The sequence below is a fragment of the Trifolium pratense genome, linkage group LG2 (assembly GCF_020283565.1).
Source record: "Trifolium pratense cultivar HEN17-A07 linkage group LG2, ARS_RC_1.1, whole genome shotgun sequence".
Taxonomy (NCBI): domain Eukaryota; kingdom Viridiplantae; phylum Streptophyta; class Magnoliopsida; order Fabales; family Fabaceae; genus Trifolium; species Trifolium pratense.
In genome coordinates this window covers 27,767,696-27,785,900 of record NC_060060.1, presented here as the reverse complement: position 1 = coordinate 27,785,900, position 18,205 = coordinate 27,767,696, and the positions used below count along the sequence as shown (strand labels likewise).

The 18,205-nt window shown below is 31.4% G+C and overlaps 1 protein-coding gene and 1 long non-coding RNA gene across 2 annotated transcripts; both read left to right on the top strand.

Moving 5' to 3' along the window:
• Positions 1-9,635: 9,635 nt before the first annotated feature.
• On the top strand, positions 9,636-10,259 carry LOC123909653. The gene is made up of 2 exons (XR_006809983.1): positions 9,636-9,877; positions 9,988-10,259. It is a non-coding gene; the product is annotated as an uncharacterized LOC123909653 (long non-coding RNA).
• Positions 10,260-13,837: 3,578 nt separating this feature from the next.
• On the top strand, positions 13,838-15,687 carry LOC123904492 (auxin response factor 17-like). Its single transcript, XM_045954151.1, has 2 exons — positions 13,838-14,848; positions 15,088-15,687. Exons 1-2 carry the CDS (start codon positions 13,838-13,840, stop codon positions 15,685-15,687), a joined length of 1,611 nt encoding a protein of 536 aa, XP_045810107.1.
• The last annotated feature ends 2,518 nt before the right edge of the window (positions 15,688-18,205 follow it).

The window sequence follows — 18,205 nt, the reverse complement described above, 5'->3', positions numbered from 1 at the left end:
TTTAGTAGATCAAATTTTTTATATTTATTAGTTTTGGTTTATAGGTCGTTTAGGGAACAACGTCAATTTAGTTTTCTCTGATTGGTGTAACGATTCTCTAAATCGAGGGACATAAACTCAATTTAGAGACATTGAGAGATATAAACTCAATTAAGGAACATCAAGTGACTTGTACTCAATTTTGCATTGAAGGCACCAAGACAACACAACCATCTTCCCGATTTACTGTTATGCAAAAATCATTATCAAGGGTCATCTCAACTTGTGTTTCAAGTTATGAATAAACTATTCATATTCAAATCATATTTAGAGACATCGAGGGACATATATATTCAATTTTGCATCTAAGGCGCCAAAAGTCTTCTCCACTTACATGTAAAGTTATGAAGCATTCCCATTGAAATTGCATTTAGACAATCAATTTTAGGGACATCGAGGGACATAAGCTCAATTTAGGAACATCGAGGGATATAAGCTCAATTTAGGGACATCGATATAAGCTCAATTTAGGGAGATCAAGGGACATAAACTCAATTTAGGGACATCCGGTACCTTAACTCAATATAGGAACATCGAGGATATAACTCAATTCAGGGACATCGAGGGACATAAACACAATTCAGGAACATCGAGGGACATAAACTCAATTTATGGACATTGAGGGGCCTGTACTTGAGAGGACTGCGGAGTAATTGAAGATCCAGTCAAGAATCTTATAATTCGTTTACATTTCAAATTGAATCAAGCAAGGGCAGCAGAATCATGAAACCCTAAAGAAATGATACTGATATTCTGTGTATTTTTTACTGAACCATTCAAATATAATTTCTAGGGTTCGAGCAATCATACTTGAAAACAAAGAAAGCACTTGGAGGCTTCTTTGGCTTGTTAAGTATCCTTAGCGGCTTTGTTCATCTGTTTCCTTCCAGTCACACTTTAACAAAAAAATCGAATTAAAAACCATATTGAACGATTCATTACAAATTGTTGATGAAAATTGTTCATCTAAAACCTAAAAATCAAAATCAAAATCATCAACGGGTTTGGAATCAACTTTCACTGCAAGGAATCAAGCATATACCGATGGTCAAATAGCGGCAGTTGATCCCTAACCGCGCCTTCCACATATACCAACGGTTAGAACCGCCCCTGATGGCTTTATCTAATACCGGCGGTTTGAACCGCTGCAGATTGCTTATAACAGATTTGGGAAAAACACGCGCTACCTTATCTATTATTACTTTCCGTTTTTTTTTTCCTTCACTTTTCCATCATATATTTTCACTTTCCCTAATTTTTTTTTCACTCTTTAACCTCATCCACAGAAGAAGCTCAGTCAAAACTGCTCCCGTCCTCTGGCAAATGTTAAATATGATTTCATACAACCAATTAAAAGTACTAAAATAACATTTATCATATCATATTATATATAATTGTCGTGTAATTACTGGAATATAAGAGTCCCTCTTGTTGGCTACATGTTCATATAAAAGTAATACACCTTTCTATGATGCTTAGGAATGCCTCCTCTATATTTCCTGCTTTTTCCTCATTGATCATTGCCATAAAATAAAAACATGCATGGTCATAAACAAACTATACATAAAGAACATGCGGAAAAAAAATTAGGAAAATGTTAAATAGTGCACCCGGTGCACTAGTTAAACACATAAATAAGAAAATTTTGTTTTGAAATTCGTGCATTCAATGCATTGAAAGTGTAAAAAGTTGTTTTTATCAACATTAACTTTATGCTTTATTTCTATTTTTGGTATGCTTAACAAGTGCACTGGGTGCACTGTTTAACATGACCCAAAAAATTATATTAACATCTAACACCTTTATGCAACATCTGCAACTGCAAAAACATGGGGACTCAATTCTCCAAATCCAGCTCCTTAGCAATTATACAGCCTTCTTAGATTCTTAGATTTGAATAATAAAGATTCACCAATTTAGGACATTGTTAGATAATCATGATTAACATGTTAATGTTGCAAACAAAAAAATAAACCCAAAACAACATTTTATCAAACAAGATTTTGGAGATAGTGTGAGTTTACTTCACCAATTACCAGCAACTGAATATGTCTGCCATGCACCAGGCTTAGCCGATGTAGCATTCTGCAAAGGACCAGCCCGTATCAGACCCGAAGCAGTCGCAGGTTTTGCCTGCATCAAACCTGAAAGAGAACACAATCTTTGATCTAAATTCCAACATTTAAGTAACTGATGAACACAATTTTCGACTAAAAAGCTGGAGTTAAGCAATTGTTCCCATACGTTGTTCCCATAAACTTCATAATAGACAACAAAACAGAGCAGAATAATGAACATCTAATTTAGGGACATCGAAGAACATATATTAAATTTAGGGACATTGAGGGACATATATTCAATTTTGCATCTAAGGTGTCAAGGATCTTCTCCCCTTACATTTGAAGTTATGAAGCATTCACATTGAAATTGCTTTCAGACCATCAATTTTAGGGACATCGAGGGACATAAACTCAATTTAGGAACATCTGAGGTACATAAACTCAATATAGGGACATCAAGGGCATAAACTCAATTTAGGGACATTGGGGGACATATACTCAATTTCTCATCGAAGGCACAAAAAGGCACACAACCTTCCCAATTTACCGTTATTAAAAAATCCTTATCAAGGGTTAGCTCGACTTGCATTTCAACTTATGAATAAAACGTTCATACTCAAACTGCATTTAGCCCATAAAATAAGAATTCATATTGTAAACCACATTTTTTGTAAAAATTTCATCTCGTTAGAGTCATCCAAACACATCATCTCAATACCTATCTTAAGAATTTTTTTAGCCATTATACAATTTCTTACTTTCCAATTTAGCCTTCTTAGGTTTCAATAATCATAATTCACCAATTTAGCACATTGTTGGATAGTCATGAATCATGATTAAGCATTTACATTTAAATTGCATTCGGACCATCAATAGGGATATTGAGGACCTATATATTCAATTTTTCCATCTAAGGAGCCAAGTGTCATCTCCAGTTACATTTCTATTTATGAATAAGCATTAACATTGAAATTGCATCCATACCATCAATTCTGCAAATCACCAGTCTGCATCAGACCCGAAGCAGTTCAGGTTCTGCCAGCATCAGACTGAAACAGAACACAATCTAAGGCGCCAAGGATCGTCTCCAGTTAGATTTAAAGCTATGAAGCATTTACATTGCTATTGCATTCAGACCATTAATTTTAGAGACATCAAGGGATATAAACTCAATTTAGGGACATCGAGGTACATAAACTCAATATAGGGACATTGAGGGCATAAACTCAATTTAGGGACATCGAGGGACATACCATCAATTCTGCAAATCATCAGTCTGCATCAGACACGAAGCAAGTCAGGTTCTGCCAGCATCAGACCGAAACATAACACAATCTCTTCGCTAAATTCCAACATTAAAGTAACTGATGAACACAATTTTCAACTGTGAAGCTTAGTCTAGCACTTGTTCCCATAAGTTATTCCCATAAACTTCATAATAGACAACAATAATAGACAACAATACAAATCAGAATTATGAAAATTTAATTTAGGGATATTGAAGTAAGTATATTCAATTTAGGGACATCGAGCGACATATATTCAATTTAGGGCCATCGAGAGACATAAATTTAATTTTTCATCTAAGGCACCAAGTGTCTTCTCCACTTACATTTGAAGTTTTAAAGCATTCACATTGAAATTGCATTCAGACCATCAATTTTCGGGACATCGAGGGACACAATTTAGTTGAGGGACATAAACTCATTTAAGGGACATCGAGTGACCTGTACTCAATTTTGCATCGAAGGCACCAATGCACATAACCATCTTCCCAATTTACTGTTATGCAAAAATCATTATCAAGGGTCATCTCAACTTGTGTTTCAAGTTATGAATAAACTATTCATATTCAAATCGTATTTAGGGACATCGAGGGACATAAACTCAATTTAGGGACATGGAGGGGCCTGTACTTGAGTGGACTGCAGAGTAATTGAAGATCCAGTCAAGAATCTTATAATTCTTTTACATTTCAAATTGAATCAAACAAAAGCAGCAGAATCATGAAACCCTAAAATAATGATAGTGATATTCTGTGCATTTTTTACTGAACCATTCAAATATAATTTTTAGGGTTCGAGTAATCATACTTGAAAACAAAGAAAGCATTTGGAGGCTTCTTCGGCTTGTTAGTGTCCTTAGCGGCTTTGTTCATCTGTTTCCTTCCTGTCACACTTTAACAAAAAAATCGAATTAAAAACCGGATTGAACACGATTCATTACAAATTGTTGATGAAAATTGTTCCTCTAAAACCTAAAAATAAAAATCAGAAAATCGCAAAAAAAAAAAAAAAAAAAAAAAGATAGAAACGATATACCTGTTATCGCAGAAAAAATGGAAAATGAAGAGAACGAGTTACGGAGCGAGTCGAGTGAGCAATTTACACGAACGAGTTGCGTCGTGTTGTGGGGGTTTTTTATAGCGTTGCGTTATGATGAATGACGGAGATTGAAAGAGTGTCGCAAACAGAAAACAAATTGGGTAGAATGAATCGATTATGAATTGGAATGAAATTGAATTCAGAGTTAAAAAGATTGCAGTAGCGATAATGATAACCCGTTTCTTGATTAGAAAGAGAGAATGGGGATTGAGAAGGGTGAGGGAGAAACATTTCTGAATTTGTGGTTTCAAAGATTTTGATTTATGGGTTTGTGAGAACAATAAGGAGTTTTTTGACGATTGAATAATTAAGATTTCTAATCAAAACTATATCGTTTTTCTTTTTCTGGTTTTTTTATGCAATTTTCTTTCTTTTCTTTTCTTTTCTTTTCTTTTCTTTTTCTGGTTTGAATTATAGAATTTTGATTTATAAATTATTAATTCTAAATTAATAATAATTATAATTATTAGGGAAAATTACACTCATTTTCCTTCTAAGTCTTTTCATATGTCACTTACAAACAGAGTTTAGCTATCGTTAAAAAAATATTTTCGCAGGTCTGACTCTTCTACTTAGTTTATATTCATTTTGCAATGCTAACAATAATATTTATCCACGTTTTATTGTTCTACTCAATTTATATTCATTTTGCAATGCTAACAATTTGCACTGTGGAGATCGCTTAAGATGGGGCTGAGGGTTGTTACTATTAGACTATTATTGTACTTGATTAGCAATAATTATATTTGATTAGTCAATAATTGTATTTGATTAGTCATAATTATATAGGATACCCTCTTTGTATATAACCTATCACAAAGTAATGGAAATGGTAAGGTCAATATTTCTTACAATAACTAATCAAATACAATTATTGACTAATCATATATAATTATTGCTAATCAAGTACAATAATAGTCTAATAGTTACAAGCACACAACGGCAGGACAAGTATAAGTGTATTGATGAAAAAATACTTCTGCTTGAGGGGAAACATAATGAATTGGTGACTCACACTTAAAGGGAAGATTGTTGTGGTAAGTGTGAGTGAGTTGGTCTCACATTGTTTAAAAATTTGAAGTTTAATAAATGAGACCAAAAATCAGGGCCGCACCAACACATTTTAAGGCTTGGGACAAATTAATAAATGAGACCCTTTAAAAATAAAAAATTTGTTAAATTATGTTTTTATTTAAAATTATACTTTTTATCCTTCAAAAGATAAAATGATTTGTATTTATCTATTGTAGGCAAGTACATTTATCTTTTACTAGTAAAAGGAAGGTTGAATTGCTCATAGGCCTTCATTGTGATGATGTGGCACTCTAAGAAAATGTTTTCAATCTTTGTTAAAATCTTAATATTATCTGTTTTAATTTATTAAATTAAATCTAAAAAAACTAATTCATTATATTAAAAGGTAATAAATATTGCTAATGACATCAACTTAATGAAAAAGAATACGGAAAATCAATCTACTCACACCTTATGAAATGAATACATAAGGTCAATAAATATAATTAGGGAGGTTATTATGCTATGTGACTCAAAGAATTCCAATAATAAACATATACGTTCATAAAATTAAAAAACCATAGACATAGTAAGTATATATAGATACTAGCTAGCATGGAGATTTTATCATATATATATTGAGACTTTTGCAAGAAGAGTCATACATGTTTGGGTATTCAACTATTCATATTGTAGGTTTTATTTGGTGTGTTTTTAAGTTTAAAGTTTATTCTATTTTTAATATCCATGTCCATTTTTCTTACTTTGTTAAGGTTCAAATTGTTCAAAGATAACAATGGAACAGATCTTGGGAATGTGAATTGTGATGATTTAGCAACACACCAGTTTATACGTAAGTAATTTAGCTATACTTAAACTAAGGGTTTTGTATATGTAATGTTAAAAAAAAATAACACGTATTTTTGATTTAGCAACACGTCAATTTGTATATTGATGGCAAGAAACTCATTCGTGTAATTTTTGCAGGGATATCATACCTTTGACTGTCAGTGTCACTACTATCGTGAGTTACTACTTTGTGTTCATATATCTTCCCTTAAGCATAATGCATTATTATTTTGAACCCTATATAATTTTTTAAAAAACAATGGCTCTTAACTTTGTTTCTTTTTCTACTAAACATACTGATTATTCTTTGGCATTTCAAGTTGATAAGAATGTGAATGGAAATCTCAAATCGATTGTATTAAGTATTTTAGAAGATATCACGACAATAATTAAAAATATAGACATGTATAGATCACACTTCTATACAATTTTTTCATACTATATATATAAGTTTCGACCAATATTGTAAGATAGTTATTTGATGATGGACTTCAATCAACTCTGGCATCTCTAGAGTACTACTAGGATTCATTAAGCAGCTCTAAAGCATGACTGTGCTTGTGCATCTTAGATATCATCATTAGATCTAGAGAAATTTTTTGGGAGGTAATATATAGAAAAGATAATTTATTATTTCTCTTCATTTTTTTATATTAATTATGTTTGACTCTTAATGTGTTGAAAATATAATTTACTTAAAATTTTAATTTGCAATATAATATTCTTATACGTTATGATCTCATTCTATTGTTTCTTTTGAAGGTATTGACTATGTATCTATTGTCAACATGAAACACTGTCATTAAGAGCTTTAATATGTAGTACGTACTAACTTTATGGTTATTTTGTAATTGATAATTTTTAAGAAATTCATATTAAACATAATGTGAATTTTTTTAATGTGAGCCACATTTTTTAGATTTAATTTTTCCATTTATTTTACTTTAGTTGTTTTTTTCCTTTTTGTAATTAGCCTTCCTTTTGTTGAATAATATGAATTATAATTATTATTATTAAACCTAATTAAATTCAAATATATGAAATCAACATCCAAACTTGTATATTGGCGACAAAAATATTCAAGTTTATATTATAACAAAAATAAACTAAATATTTAAGCAAATATTATTTTCCACCAAGTGAATATGTGAGAAGAGACTTAAAAAAAAAAGAGAAGTAAGTAGAAAAGTTATATGCAATAACTTAAATTGCATGGAAGAGAGTAAGCGTTTATGCTATTTTATACGTAATTTTCAAAAAACGAGATTATGTGATAAAATAAAAGCATGTATGTATGCATTCCTCCAACTCTTATTGAAAAAATAAAATAAAGGATACATCAAGAATAAAATGCAGATGTGACTATACGTACAATTGCAACTCATATAAAGAAAGCTAAAATCTCATACGACTACACCATTAAAATAGAATATGATGCATCCCTTCAAACTTATCAGATATTATCAAAGATCTATTACATTAAAATAATATAAACAAAACTACGATATAAATCAATAAAAAAATCTAATATTTTTTAAAAATTTATACATATACTAATATTAAATATAATCATATTTTAAATTATTATATATTTAACTATATATGGTTATACTTAATTATTATCACAACTATTATTTTTCATTTATAAAAATATTTTAATTATATATTTTAATCGAACCCGTACAACGCACGACAAAATCAAAATGCCGGTGAACAAGAATATCGACCGGATTTGAGTAGCATGGTTAATTTGAATCAGCTGCCGGAGTACCGAGAGGGTGATCCAGTACTGAGTATGAGCATAGAGGATATGAGTCAGATGCTTAATGAACCAGTTCATTTACAATTTTTTGATCCTACTGGGCAAACAAGTGGAAGCAGTAGTGGCGGAAGCGGTAGAAATAATCAACAAACTGCTTTCACCGAATACCAGAGATCATTAAATCCACAACAAGACTTCATAATCCCATATGAAAACCCAAATCAACCCCAAGGCAACTTCTTCCCAAATCAAGCCCCAATTAACTTCGTTCATAGGCCTGTGGCACGACCTCCTTCGCGAACGTCACTCCCCGGAGTCGTAATACACGAGGAAGGTAGAGGCCGAGGCCGAGGCCGAGGAAGGTCGCGTCAGCCAACAGACACTGGCAAGGGGAAGCGACCACTATATCAGCCGCCTGACCAACGTTGATGTGTAATTTTAATAATCTGTTGTTGATTATTATTTGTTTAATTGTTTTCTTTTTGTAATGACAATATTATCATTATATTTAATTATACTTATGTTAAGTATTTTTATTATGCTTTTTATTAAATTTTAATTTTAATATTTTTTAATTATTTATTATGCAGTATATTTTTTATTTTAAAAAATTAATATTAATTTTTTTTAAAAAAATTAATAATTTAATTATTTAAAAATCAAATACTGATTTTTAAATAATTAAATTATTAATTTTTTTAAAAATCGTTATTATGCAGTATATTTTTTATTTTAAAAAATTAATATTAATTTTTTTTAAAAAAAATTAATAATTTAATTATTTAAAAATCAAACTGATTTTTAAATAATTAAATTATTAATTTTTTTTTTAAATCGTCAAGCATTACTGACGGCTCTAGGCCGTCACAATGTGTAAAAGAAAATGTAATACTGACGGCTCCAGGCCGTCACAATTGCCTGTCCTTTTGAATTGACCAGTGTGTATTATTGACGGCTCCAGGCCGTCAGTAACGTTATTGACGGTCCTGGGCCGTCAGTAACCATTACTGGCGAGCTAATTACTGAGGGCCCAAGGCCGTCAGTAATGCATGCATTTTAGACGAAATTTGTGCATTACTGAGGGCCTTTGGCCCTCAGTAAATGCATGTTTTCTTGTAGTGTACTATTTAGTAATTAGCTTGGACACCCGTGTCAAGCATGGGCTATATATAACTTCATCTAAATTAGTTTTATTTTTATTTTTATTATCATCTAAATTTTACATATTATATTAATGTCACAAATTGTCGGCATATTTTTTTCCTCTTTTTTGGTAAGCTAAAGGTATAGTCCGCGCGCAACTACAGAAACTAATTCATTCGAAGTAATTGAGATCTATTTAAGAGGCTGATATCTCCCAATAAATGTTTCTCTATATGCACCTGTCGGGAACTACATTCTCCAATATTAGCAAGTTTTTTTTTACATACGTTACCCCTTCAATAAGTGTGAAAAAACAAAATAAAACAAATACAACACATTGATCTACCTTCCTTCAAAAAAAAAACACATTGATCTACCTAAGAGACACATAATTATGATTATATTTTCAAATAGGTTTTTTTTTTTTTGAAAAGTCAAATAGAGTTTTTTAAGCACTAAAAATATTCAGTTTTTTAACACAACATGCACTTCATATGTTATAAATCGGTCAAATCATATTCTATTTGTTAATTGCGAAGAGAGAAAAAATATGGTTAAAACCCTTAAGTTTGTGTGTGCCATTATTTATTTTTTCTCGATATTTCTTGTTGCAATGAACCAACCATGTAAGTTATATTTTCATCCGTTTCAAAATTTTCCTTCTTTAGTTTGTAGTTTGTACACTTTATTTTATCTCATTTTAGTATCATTGTTTTAAATTGTTTTTTCATTGCAGACCCAATTGATTGTGAAACTGAAGAGGATTGCCCAATAGCTGTGGCTGGCAAGTTTGTTTGCTATAAGAAAAAATGTTGGCATCTTTATCTATTGAATAAATAACAGATCAAAGAGAGTACATTCCATGCATGGACGAATGAGTTCTTACTCTAATAAAAAAATCGATGTAGTAGTAGTATACCTTATGATAAAATATTCCAAATTTGGAATTTAGTTACTATGATGCACCCAATAAATGTATATAGTATTTTACTTTATTTTCTTTTTTAATTTCACGACCCTTGTGATTATGGCTATAACACCCAGATTAAGTTGGCTAGAATTTTTAATCGGACATACATATATAACTGATACATTAAAATACAAGAAATTTAGTTAAGATACATCAGTCCAATACGTATTTTAACTGAAAATAAATGAGTACACATCAAAATTACAATTAGAATTCATGTTCCAAGGACATAGTCTCATAAAGATCATATATTCAGATAAAACTAAAAAAACAACTTCCAAGCATTCTCTTTATATGGATGCTTTCTTACCTTTGACTTACCCACCTGCTTATCGAAACAAAATAACGACGAAGGAGATCTACTTGTCTGAGTGAGTTCTTACTACACCTAGATGTTAGTACACTTGAGTCTTAACTTTTTAGTTGATCGGGGATATTGTTTTCATGAAATATATATTAACTTGATCATATTATAAAAGTGGAAAACAAAAAATTTAATTTATCTTTGTCGTTTTAGATTTCTATAGCTTCCTGAGGTGAGTGGTTCTCAGGAAGTCTACTAGTCCGACTGATATAAATATAGATCAGCCATCAAACTCATGTTCACAATATTAATTGGATTTTGGTAACTGTGAAATTCACTTGGCGCTACTGGCCTTATTTTTTCATACATATGAAATAAAAATATCAGTCACAAGAAAGAGAGATTTGAAATTGTGACCTTTTAAAACTTTGGCTTTTGACAAATAGTTGAGATTAAAATCAAAATGATTCTTATTGGTTTATGTTTGAAAGCAACGAATTATGATACCTTAGCAAAAGATCATCTAGACCGTTAAATAAAGAGATAAGAGATAGAGAAGATTGACACAAAGATTTTATATTAGTTCATCCAATATGGGCTAATACAATCCTCACAACCTTGTGAGATTTTGCACTATGGTACTTTTGGGAATCCTTCTCAAAATTTCACCTTTCAATCTTTTAGTCACCTGACCTTTACATGTTTTTTATAGCCTCTCTAGACTTACAAAAATAACTCAATCTTGCTTACAACCCAAGATGGTTGGTAGTGAGCTTACAATCTACGGATGAAAGTTTTGTGATATATATATCACTTGAGAGTTGCTCACAATGTGCGAGTCTTTTCCTATGAGATTACACTTAAAATATTTGTATGAAGATAGTGTACGTACGTGAGTGAGTGTACCTCTTTGAGATTTTCCTAAGATGAAAATGATATTATGATCTTTTCTACTTTTGTGAAAGTGATTTCCATTTTGTTCTAAGTACTTGTGAACCAAATATCTTCTTGATTTCATAAGCTTTTCTAGCTTAGATGAGATTCTCAAGTATATTTATGGAAATCTAGATGACCTTTGGGAAGAATTTGGTGAGCAAACAAATCCAACCCACTATGCCCTATAACATTCTAAACATATATTCAGGGCCGTTCTAAGGTCTAGCAAGCCTGGTTAGTTGCCCGAACTCTGATATATATATTTTTCACATATTTATTTATTTATTTTGATAGAAACCCATATTTATTTATTTTATCAAAAAATATATATTAATAAGAGTAACCCAAACCTTATAAAGTATGCCTTAAATGTTTTTGAGTAATTTAGTCCACAACCTGTTAAAGTTAGTCACGTAAGCAAATTGGTAACTGGTACCTATAAATCAAAATGAATTGATTCTAGTAATAAGAACCGATACATTTCGAGGCCCTGAACAAATTAAAAATTAAAAAATGAGGCTCTTTGAAAAAAAAAAATAGTTATCTTAATGTTTTTATTTAACTTTTATTTTTATCCTTCAAAAGATAAAATGATTTGTATTTAGCTATTCTAAACAAGTAAATTTATATGATCTTTGAGTTTAGTAGAAATTAAAAAACACCATCTTTGATTATTAAACAAAAGAACATTATGTTACCAAAAACAATTAAACAAAAGACCATTTAATAAAAAGAGATACAAATTCTTGAACAAAAAAAATACAAATTAAAATGCAATAGGTCATAGGTGGGACTTGAACCCACAATCACACACATCATTTTACAAAAATGACTCAACCTACATTACATTATTTTTCAATGTTAACTAATACTTAAACATTCACAATCATCAATAATTTAGAAATATCTAACAAACCGAAAATTCGAGTCCCTATTTTTTGAGGCCCTAAGTGAAGGGATTTGTTATCTTTACTCAGGGAAGCACCTCCCCTTTTAGTAATAAGGGTCTTTGATTTTTTAAGCCGGTGATAAAAAATTCGATTTTTAACTTAAATTTTTTTTTTTTCATTAGTCATCACAAAAAGTAATGCCTATACAAACTAACTTTACTTATTTATGTGGTTAAATTTTATTTATTGTTAGCTAGGTTTAACATTACATGCATACAAACACGCATAAATAATTTATTAATTTTTTTTTATCATTTAGTAAACTTTTTTTGACACAGCTTAATAATTATTTATTTATATTTAATTAAATTTTTTATTTAAAAATCAAAATTACAAGCTAAAAAGTTTGTATACCGTATGTTGCTATATATTGCCAGAGTACTGTAGAAAAATTCATTAATTATTACTCAATTCGTTCTTTTATTAATCTCTTTTGACTGCAAATTTACGTTTCTATTTAACTGTTGTTTTGGTATTTTAAGGGTATATTTGTCAGTTACATCCTTTGTCAATTAATTTTATTTTTTCAATAAAACTAATTAGTGCTATATATTCTTAAAACTAAAGTTTGTTTTTTTTATACACCAAAAAAAAGTGTTTTTTATTTAAAAAAAAATTGGTACATAACATATTTATTTTTTTTGTGCATATTAAAATTATTGGGAAGAAAAAATGTGTGCAAAAAAATGAAAATTTATTGGTATATTAAAATGAAGATATAATAGAAAAAAAAAGTGCAAAAATACATTTCACTAATTTGGTGTTAATATTAAAAAATAAAAAATTAAACGATATGCTGGCCATAACCAATTTCTCTTGATTAATAATATCTTTCCTTGTTAAAAAAAAATACTTAAAAAAGAACGGTGGGAGTATTATTTACACAGTCTACAAAAATTTCCTGAGACAAATTTAAGTTTATCTATTATTTCCTCCGATTCTAAATATAAGAGAAGATCTACTTTTTAGATTTATCAAGAATTTAATGTATTTAATATATATTATAGACTAGATACATTGAATTGTTAATGGGTTCTCTTATAACACTTCTGATTAAATAACCGTCACATGCAACTCACAAGAGGCAATGAGAAAAAAACATTGCAAGCTTTGACCAAAAAAACAAACATTTGAATGACTCACTTATCACTTAGACAGTTACACTTACCCACTCTTCTCAAACAAACTTGCATTTCGGCTGCCTTGTTTTTCTCTAACAGATTGACAATTTTCTAGGCCAAACCGATGACTCACTCTCTATCTATTTATTCATTCATTCATTCTTCTAATGTTTCGAAACAACTTTATCAAACTTCATTCCCGCTCATTACTCTCTCTCTCTCTCTCTCTCTCTCTCTCTCTCTCTCTCTCTCTCTCTCTCTTTCTATATATTCTTCTGTTTGCAATATTAATACAACCAACCACCATGTCTCCTCCTCAACCACGCCCTGTCCACCCCAAAATCTGGCAGTCATGTGCCGGCCCCGCCGTCACCATCCCAAAACTCCACTCTAAAGTTTACTACTTCCCACTAGGTCATTTGGAACACGCATGCCCTTTTCCTAACCCTAAAACAATCTCCATCATTCATAATAATAACCGTCCTTATATTCCCTGCATCATCACCGCCGTTGATCTCCTTTCCGATCCTCACACCGATGAGGTATTCGCCAAACTTATCCTAACTCCAATAACTGAAACACAACATGTCCAAGAACATCCTGTGGTTCCTGACCAAGAAGATGATGATGATGGTGGTGACAAAGTTGTTTCTTATATCAAGATTCTAACGCAGTCTGATTCAAATAACGGTGGTGGATTCTCCGTACCTCGCCAATGCGCTGACTTGATCTTCCCTGAGCTTGACTTTACCGATCCAATGCCATCTCAACAACTCTACATCAACGAAGTTCATGGTGGAGGAGTCTGGAAATACACTCATGTCTATCGTGGGAAACCTAAGAGACACTTGTTCACCACCGGTTGGACACCGTTTGTTAACGGAAAAAAACTCGTTGCAGGAGATACCGTTGTTTTCTTGAAAAATTCGACTGGAAATATGTTTGTAGGTATCCGCCGGAACATGAAGTTTGCCGCACCTGAAGCCGCAGCATCACAGAAGAAGAAGAAGGAGAAGGTTGAGGGTTTTTCGAGGAATGGAAAAAGAGGGAATGTAACGGAGGAGGCGGCGGTTATAGAGGCGGTGGAACGGGCGGAGAAGAATATGGCATTCGAAGTTGTATATTACCCTACTCCTAATTGGAGTGATTTTGTGGTGGAAGCTAAGGTTGTGGATGAGGCTATGAAGATTGGTTGGGAATCTGGAATGAGAGTTAAACTTGTTTTGAAGAAGGAGGAATGTTCAAAGAAGCCATTGTGTCAACCTCAAGGGGCAATCTCAAATGTCTCTATTGTCCCTAATTGGCGCATGCTTAAGGTATTCATTCATTCCTCCTTTTTGGCTCTTTTTATATTTGATCAATTGCATACATAATGCTGTAAATAAATATTATTGTTTTGAAGTAATTTGATTTTGATACATAATGCTATTGCTAAGTAGGATTTTGATTTTGATAAGAAACCTTTGATGTCTAAATACATACTGCAATTTATTTATCATATTTCAAATGACTGATATTAAATTCTTACCTTTTTTCACTTCTTTATCATATATAGGTTAACTGGGATGAACCTGAAATCTCGCAATATCCAAACTGTGTGAATCCTTGGCAGGTTGAACTTATTTCCCAGGTACCTGCACTCTATCTACCATTCCACCAAACAAAAAGACCTAGACTTACAATGGGAGAACCCTTCATTCCTATGATAGAGTTTCCTTGTTCAACAATGGAATCCTTCAACCAAACATTGTTGAATTGTGATTCTTTTCCTGCTGGCATGCAGGGAGCCAGGCATGATCATTTATCATCAGCTGCATCAACTTCTTCCAACTTGTTGAATTATAATGGCTATGGTTTTTTTGTGAATAGTATAATGGCTGGGATGAGTACTATGCCAAAAGAGATAAACATTGGAAGTTCTACATCTGTTGATTCGTCATCGCCTCATAACAACTTCGGGACAAATTATGTTCAAACTCACAATGATAACACAGAAAGAGTTAAGCCTAGTTCAATTAAGCTGTTTGGTAAGACCATACACATTGTTGAAAGTAGTGATTTTACTGACTCTGGTATTAAGGGATCAGAGGATGGTTCTAATGGATGCAGTCAAATTGAAGTTGTTGACAAAATTTGCACAGGAAATGCTCAATAGACATTTATGCATATAAGCTGACTTCATAGTATATAGTTTTATGGGTTATCTTTTCTTTTCAGTCTTATTGCAAATAGATTCTCTGGCATCAAATGTATATACTTTTAAATTGTCTATTTTCTTATCGAAACCTTCTTTCTTCTGAGAATTAGAGGTTGATATTAAAAAAATTCGTATTTTTCAATTTTGATATTCTAAGACTTCCAAAATTTTATTTTATTTTTATGAATTTATTGATTTTATTTTTAGTTGTTAACATATCATTTTATTTTTATTTATTTTGGAATAATTGCTAATAATCAGTCGTTAATTTTATTTTTCACACAAGTGATTAGTTTTAAAAAAAATATTACTATAAGTTGGTGAGTTGGTTTATGCACGTGAGATGATGAAATTTAACTTCATAAGAAAACTTTAGAGAGCTTCATGTATGGCTTTAACTCGCTTTCGACTGATTTCAATACCCTTCGAACTAGAAGAATAATCTATAAATAAAAGTAACAAATTTGATCGATTAAAAATTGGTTAACCATATATGGAGAAGAGAATAATTATAGTTTTTAATTGTTAAATGTCGTCGGATATGATTCTTCTCTTTCTTGCATAAATATTTCTTACCAAATAGCATTTTTTATAACCATTAACTTGAATTTCAATTTTATTACCAAACTTGCGTTTTAGTCCTAAAAAAAACTTTCAATTTGCTCTTGTAATTTCATATTCCTTTCATTTTAGTTTATACTCTGGCCATGTCACATAAAAATGCTGACACAAACAGAACCTGTTGACCGGACCAATGCCACATGTTCAGGAGACGCTGACTTGGCGTGTATTGAGGACAAAAATTAAAATTCGCTCAAATTACAGAGACGGAAACCAAAATTCATTCAAATTATAGGGACCAAAAACAAAATTTGCTTAAATTACACGGACAAAAAAAGTTTGTCCAAGGACCAAATTTAAAATTTACAAATGTGAAAATTCATTTTCCAATTCTTCATTTTCTAGCTACCTTGCCGCCACCACCATTGGAGAAGTCTTCTCACCTTCTTCAACCTACAAAATCCATAAATTCTTCAACCTAAACAAATCTTCTCTTAAAAAGAAAATTACCAAAAACATCATATTATAGTAACCTAATTTCTTACATTATTCCACGACACAGACTTGTAACCCAAATAATATTATAGGACCCTAATATAATGATGAACTTAAATATCAAACTATATTTTAATCAATGAACTCGTGCGAATGCTCGGATATTTTGCTAGTATTTAATGGGAAAAAAAAATCTATAACATGATATCATCGCAAGATAAAATATTGTTTCCCAAATTCCATTATGCAATCAAGAGGATTCAAAATTTGGATCCAGTACAGGATTTCATCGTCTTTGACAAACAGATTAAATGGCTCTGTCATTTTCCCTTTCTTTTTCAACCAGTGACGGCGGAGATTGTCGATGAGAGGAAGAGGGGAGAGGGGCAACATTGGGACGGACGGGACTGTTGGAAAAAGAAGCTGGAATGAATGAGAGAATTGAAAGATTAAGGGAAAGTTTAATAAGGGAAAGAATGGAATTATGTGCAACAACTTTCATATTATCTCAATGTGCTCCTTATATACAAAGTCATAAGTCTCTTAACTAGACTTAACAAACATAACCATATAACATGATAACTCAACCTAACTAACTTTTGAAATCCTAACTAATTCGATTAATTGATCTACAAGCAACTAAACTAATTCTAACTAACTTTTGAAATCCTAATTAATTTGAATTACAATACATTGCACCCCCTTAATTCAAATTCTTTAGGCCAAAACCGTCAAAAAAATAATATCTCTAGGCCAAACACATTGAGCATCATCCTCATATTTTTTAACTTCTCAATCTTCGATGGCTTGGTGAGTACATGTGCAACTTGATCTTCAGTTTCGCTGTTGCTAAGAGTGATCCTTTCCTTTGTTGACTTGATCTCTAAGAAAGTGAAATTTTGGATTATTGTCAAGGTTTATAGTTGATTTGTTGTCGACCATAAGCTCAATTCTTTCATCAATATCAATCTTCATTTCTTGTAATAATGTCTACAACCAGATCATTTGCCATGCGGCATAGCTATATTCAATTTCACAAATTGATAAAGCTAAAATTGATGTTTCTTTGAACTCCATGAAATTGGAGAATTGAATACACTGAAGACATATCCCATAGTGCTTTTTCTTTCAACTTCGTCACTTGACCAATCAGGGCCACAATAACCTACAACTTTCCCTCTTCTGCCATCTAACTATGATATAGCACACCATAATCATTTGTAACTTGAAAATACCTCATGATCATCTTTACTTGCTTACATATCTCTGTAAGCATATCTCTGGATCGCGGGCACATGTTAAGAAACCAAAAAGTAGAACTCTTGAATTGAAAAATACAACACTTTGACTTTTGAAAAGAGAAATACACAATTTTTGAGAAGAATTTTTCTATATTAAAATGCTTATCATGTGCCCTTAG

Excerpts from the sequence above, each read along its gene's own strand:
- LOC123904492 (XM_045954151.1), top strand. The coding sequence starts at position 13,838 with ATGTCTCCTCCTCAACCACGCCCTGTCCACCCCAAAATCTGGCAGTCA. Across the intron at positions 14,849-15,087 it reads CTAATTGGCGCATGCTTAAG|GTTAACTGGGATGAACCTGA; the intron begins GTATTCATTCAT and ends TATCATATATAG.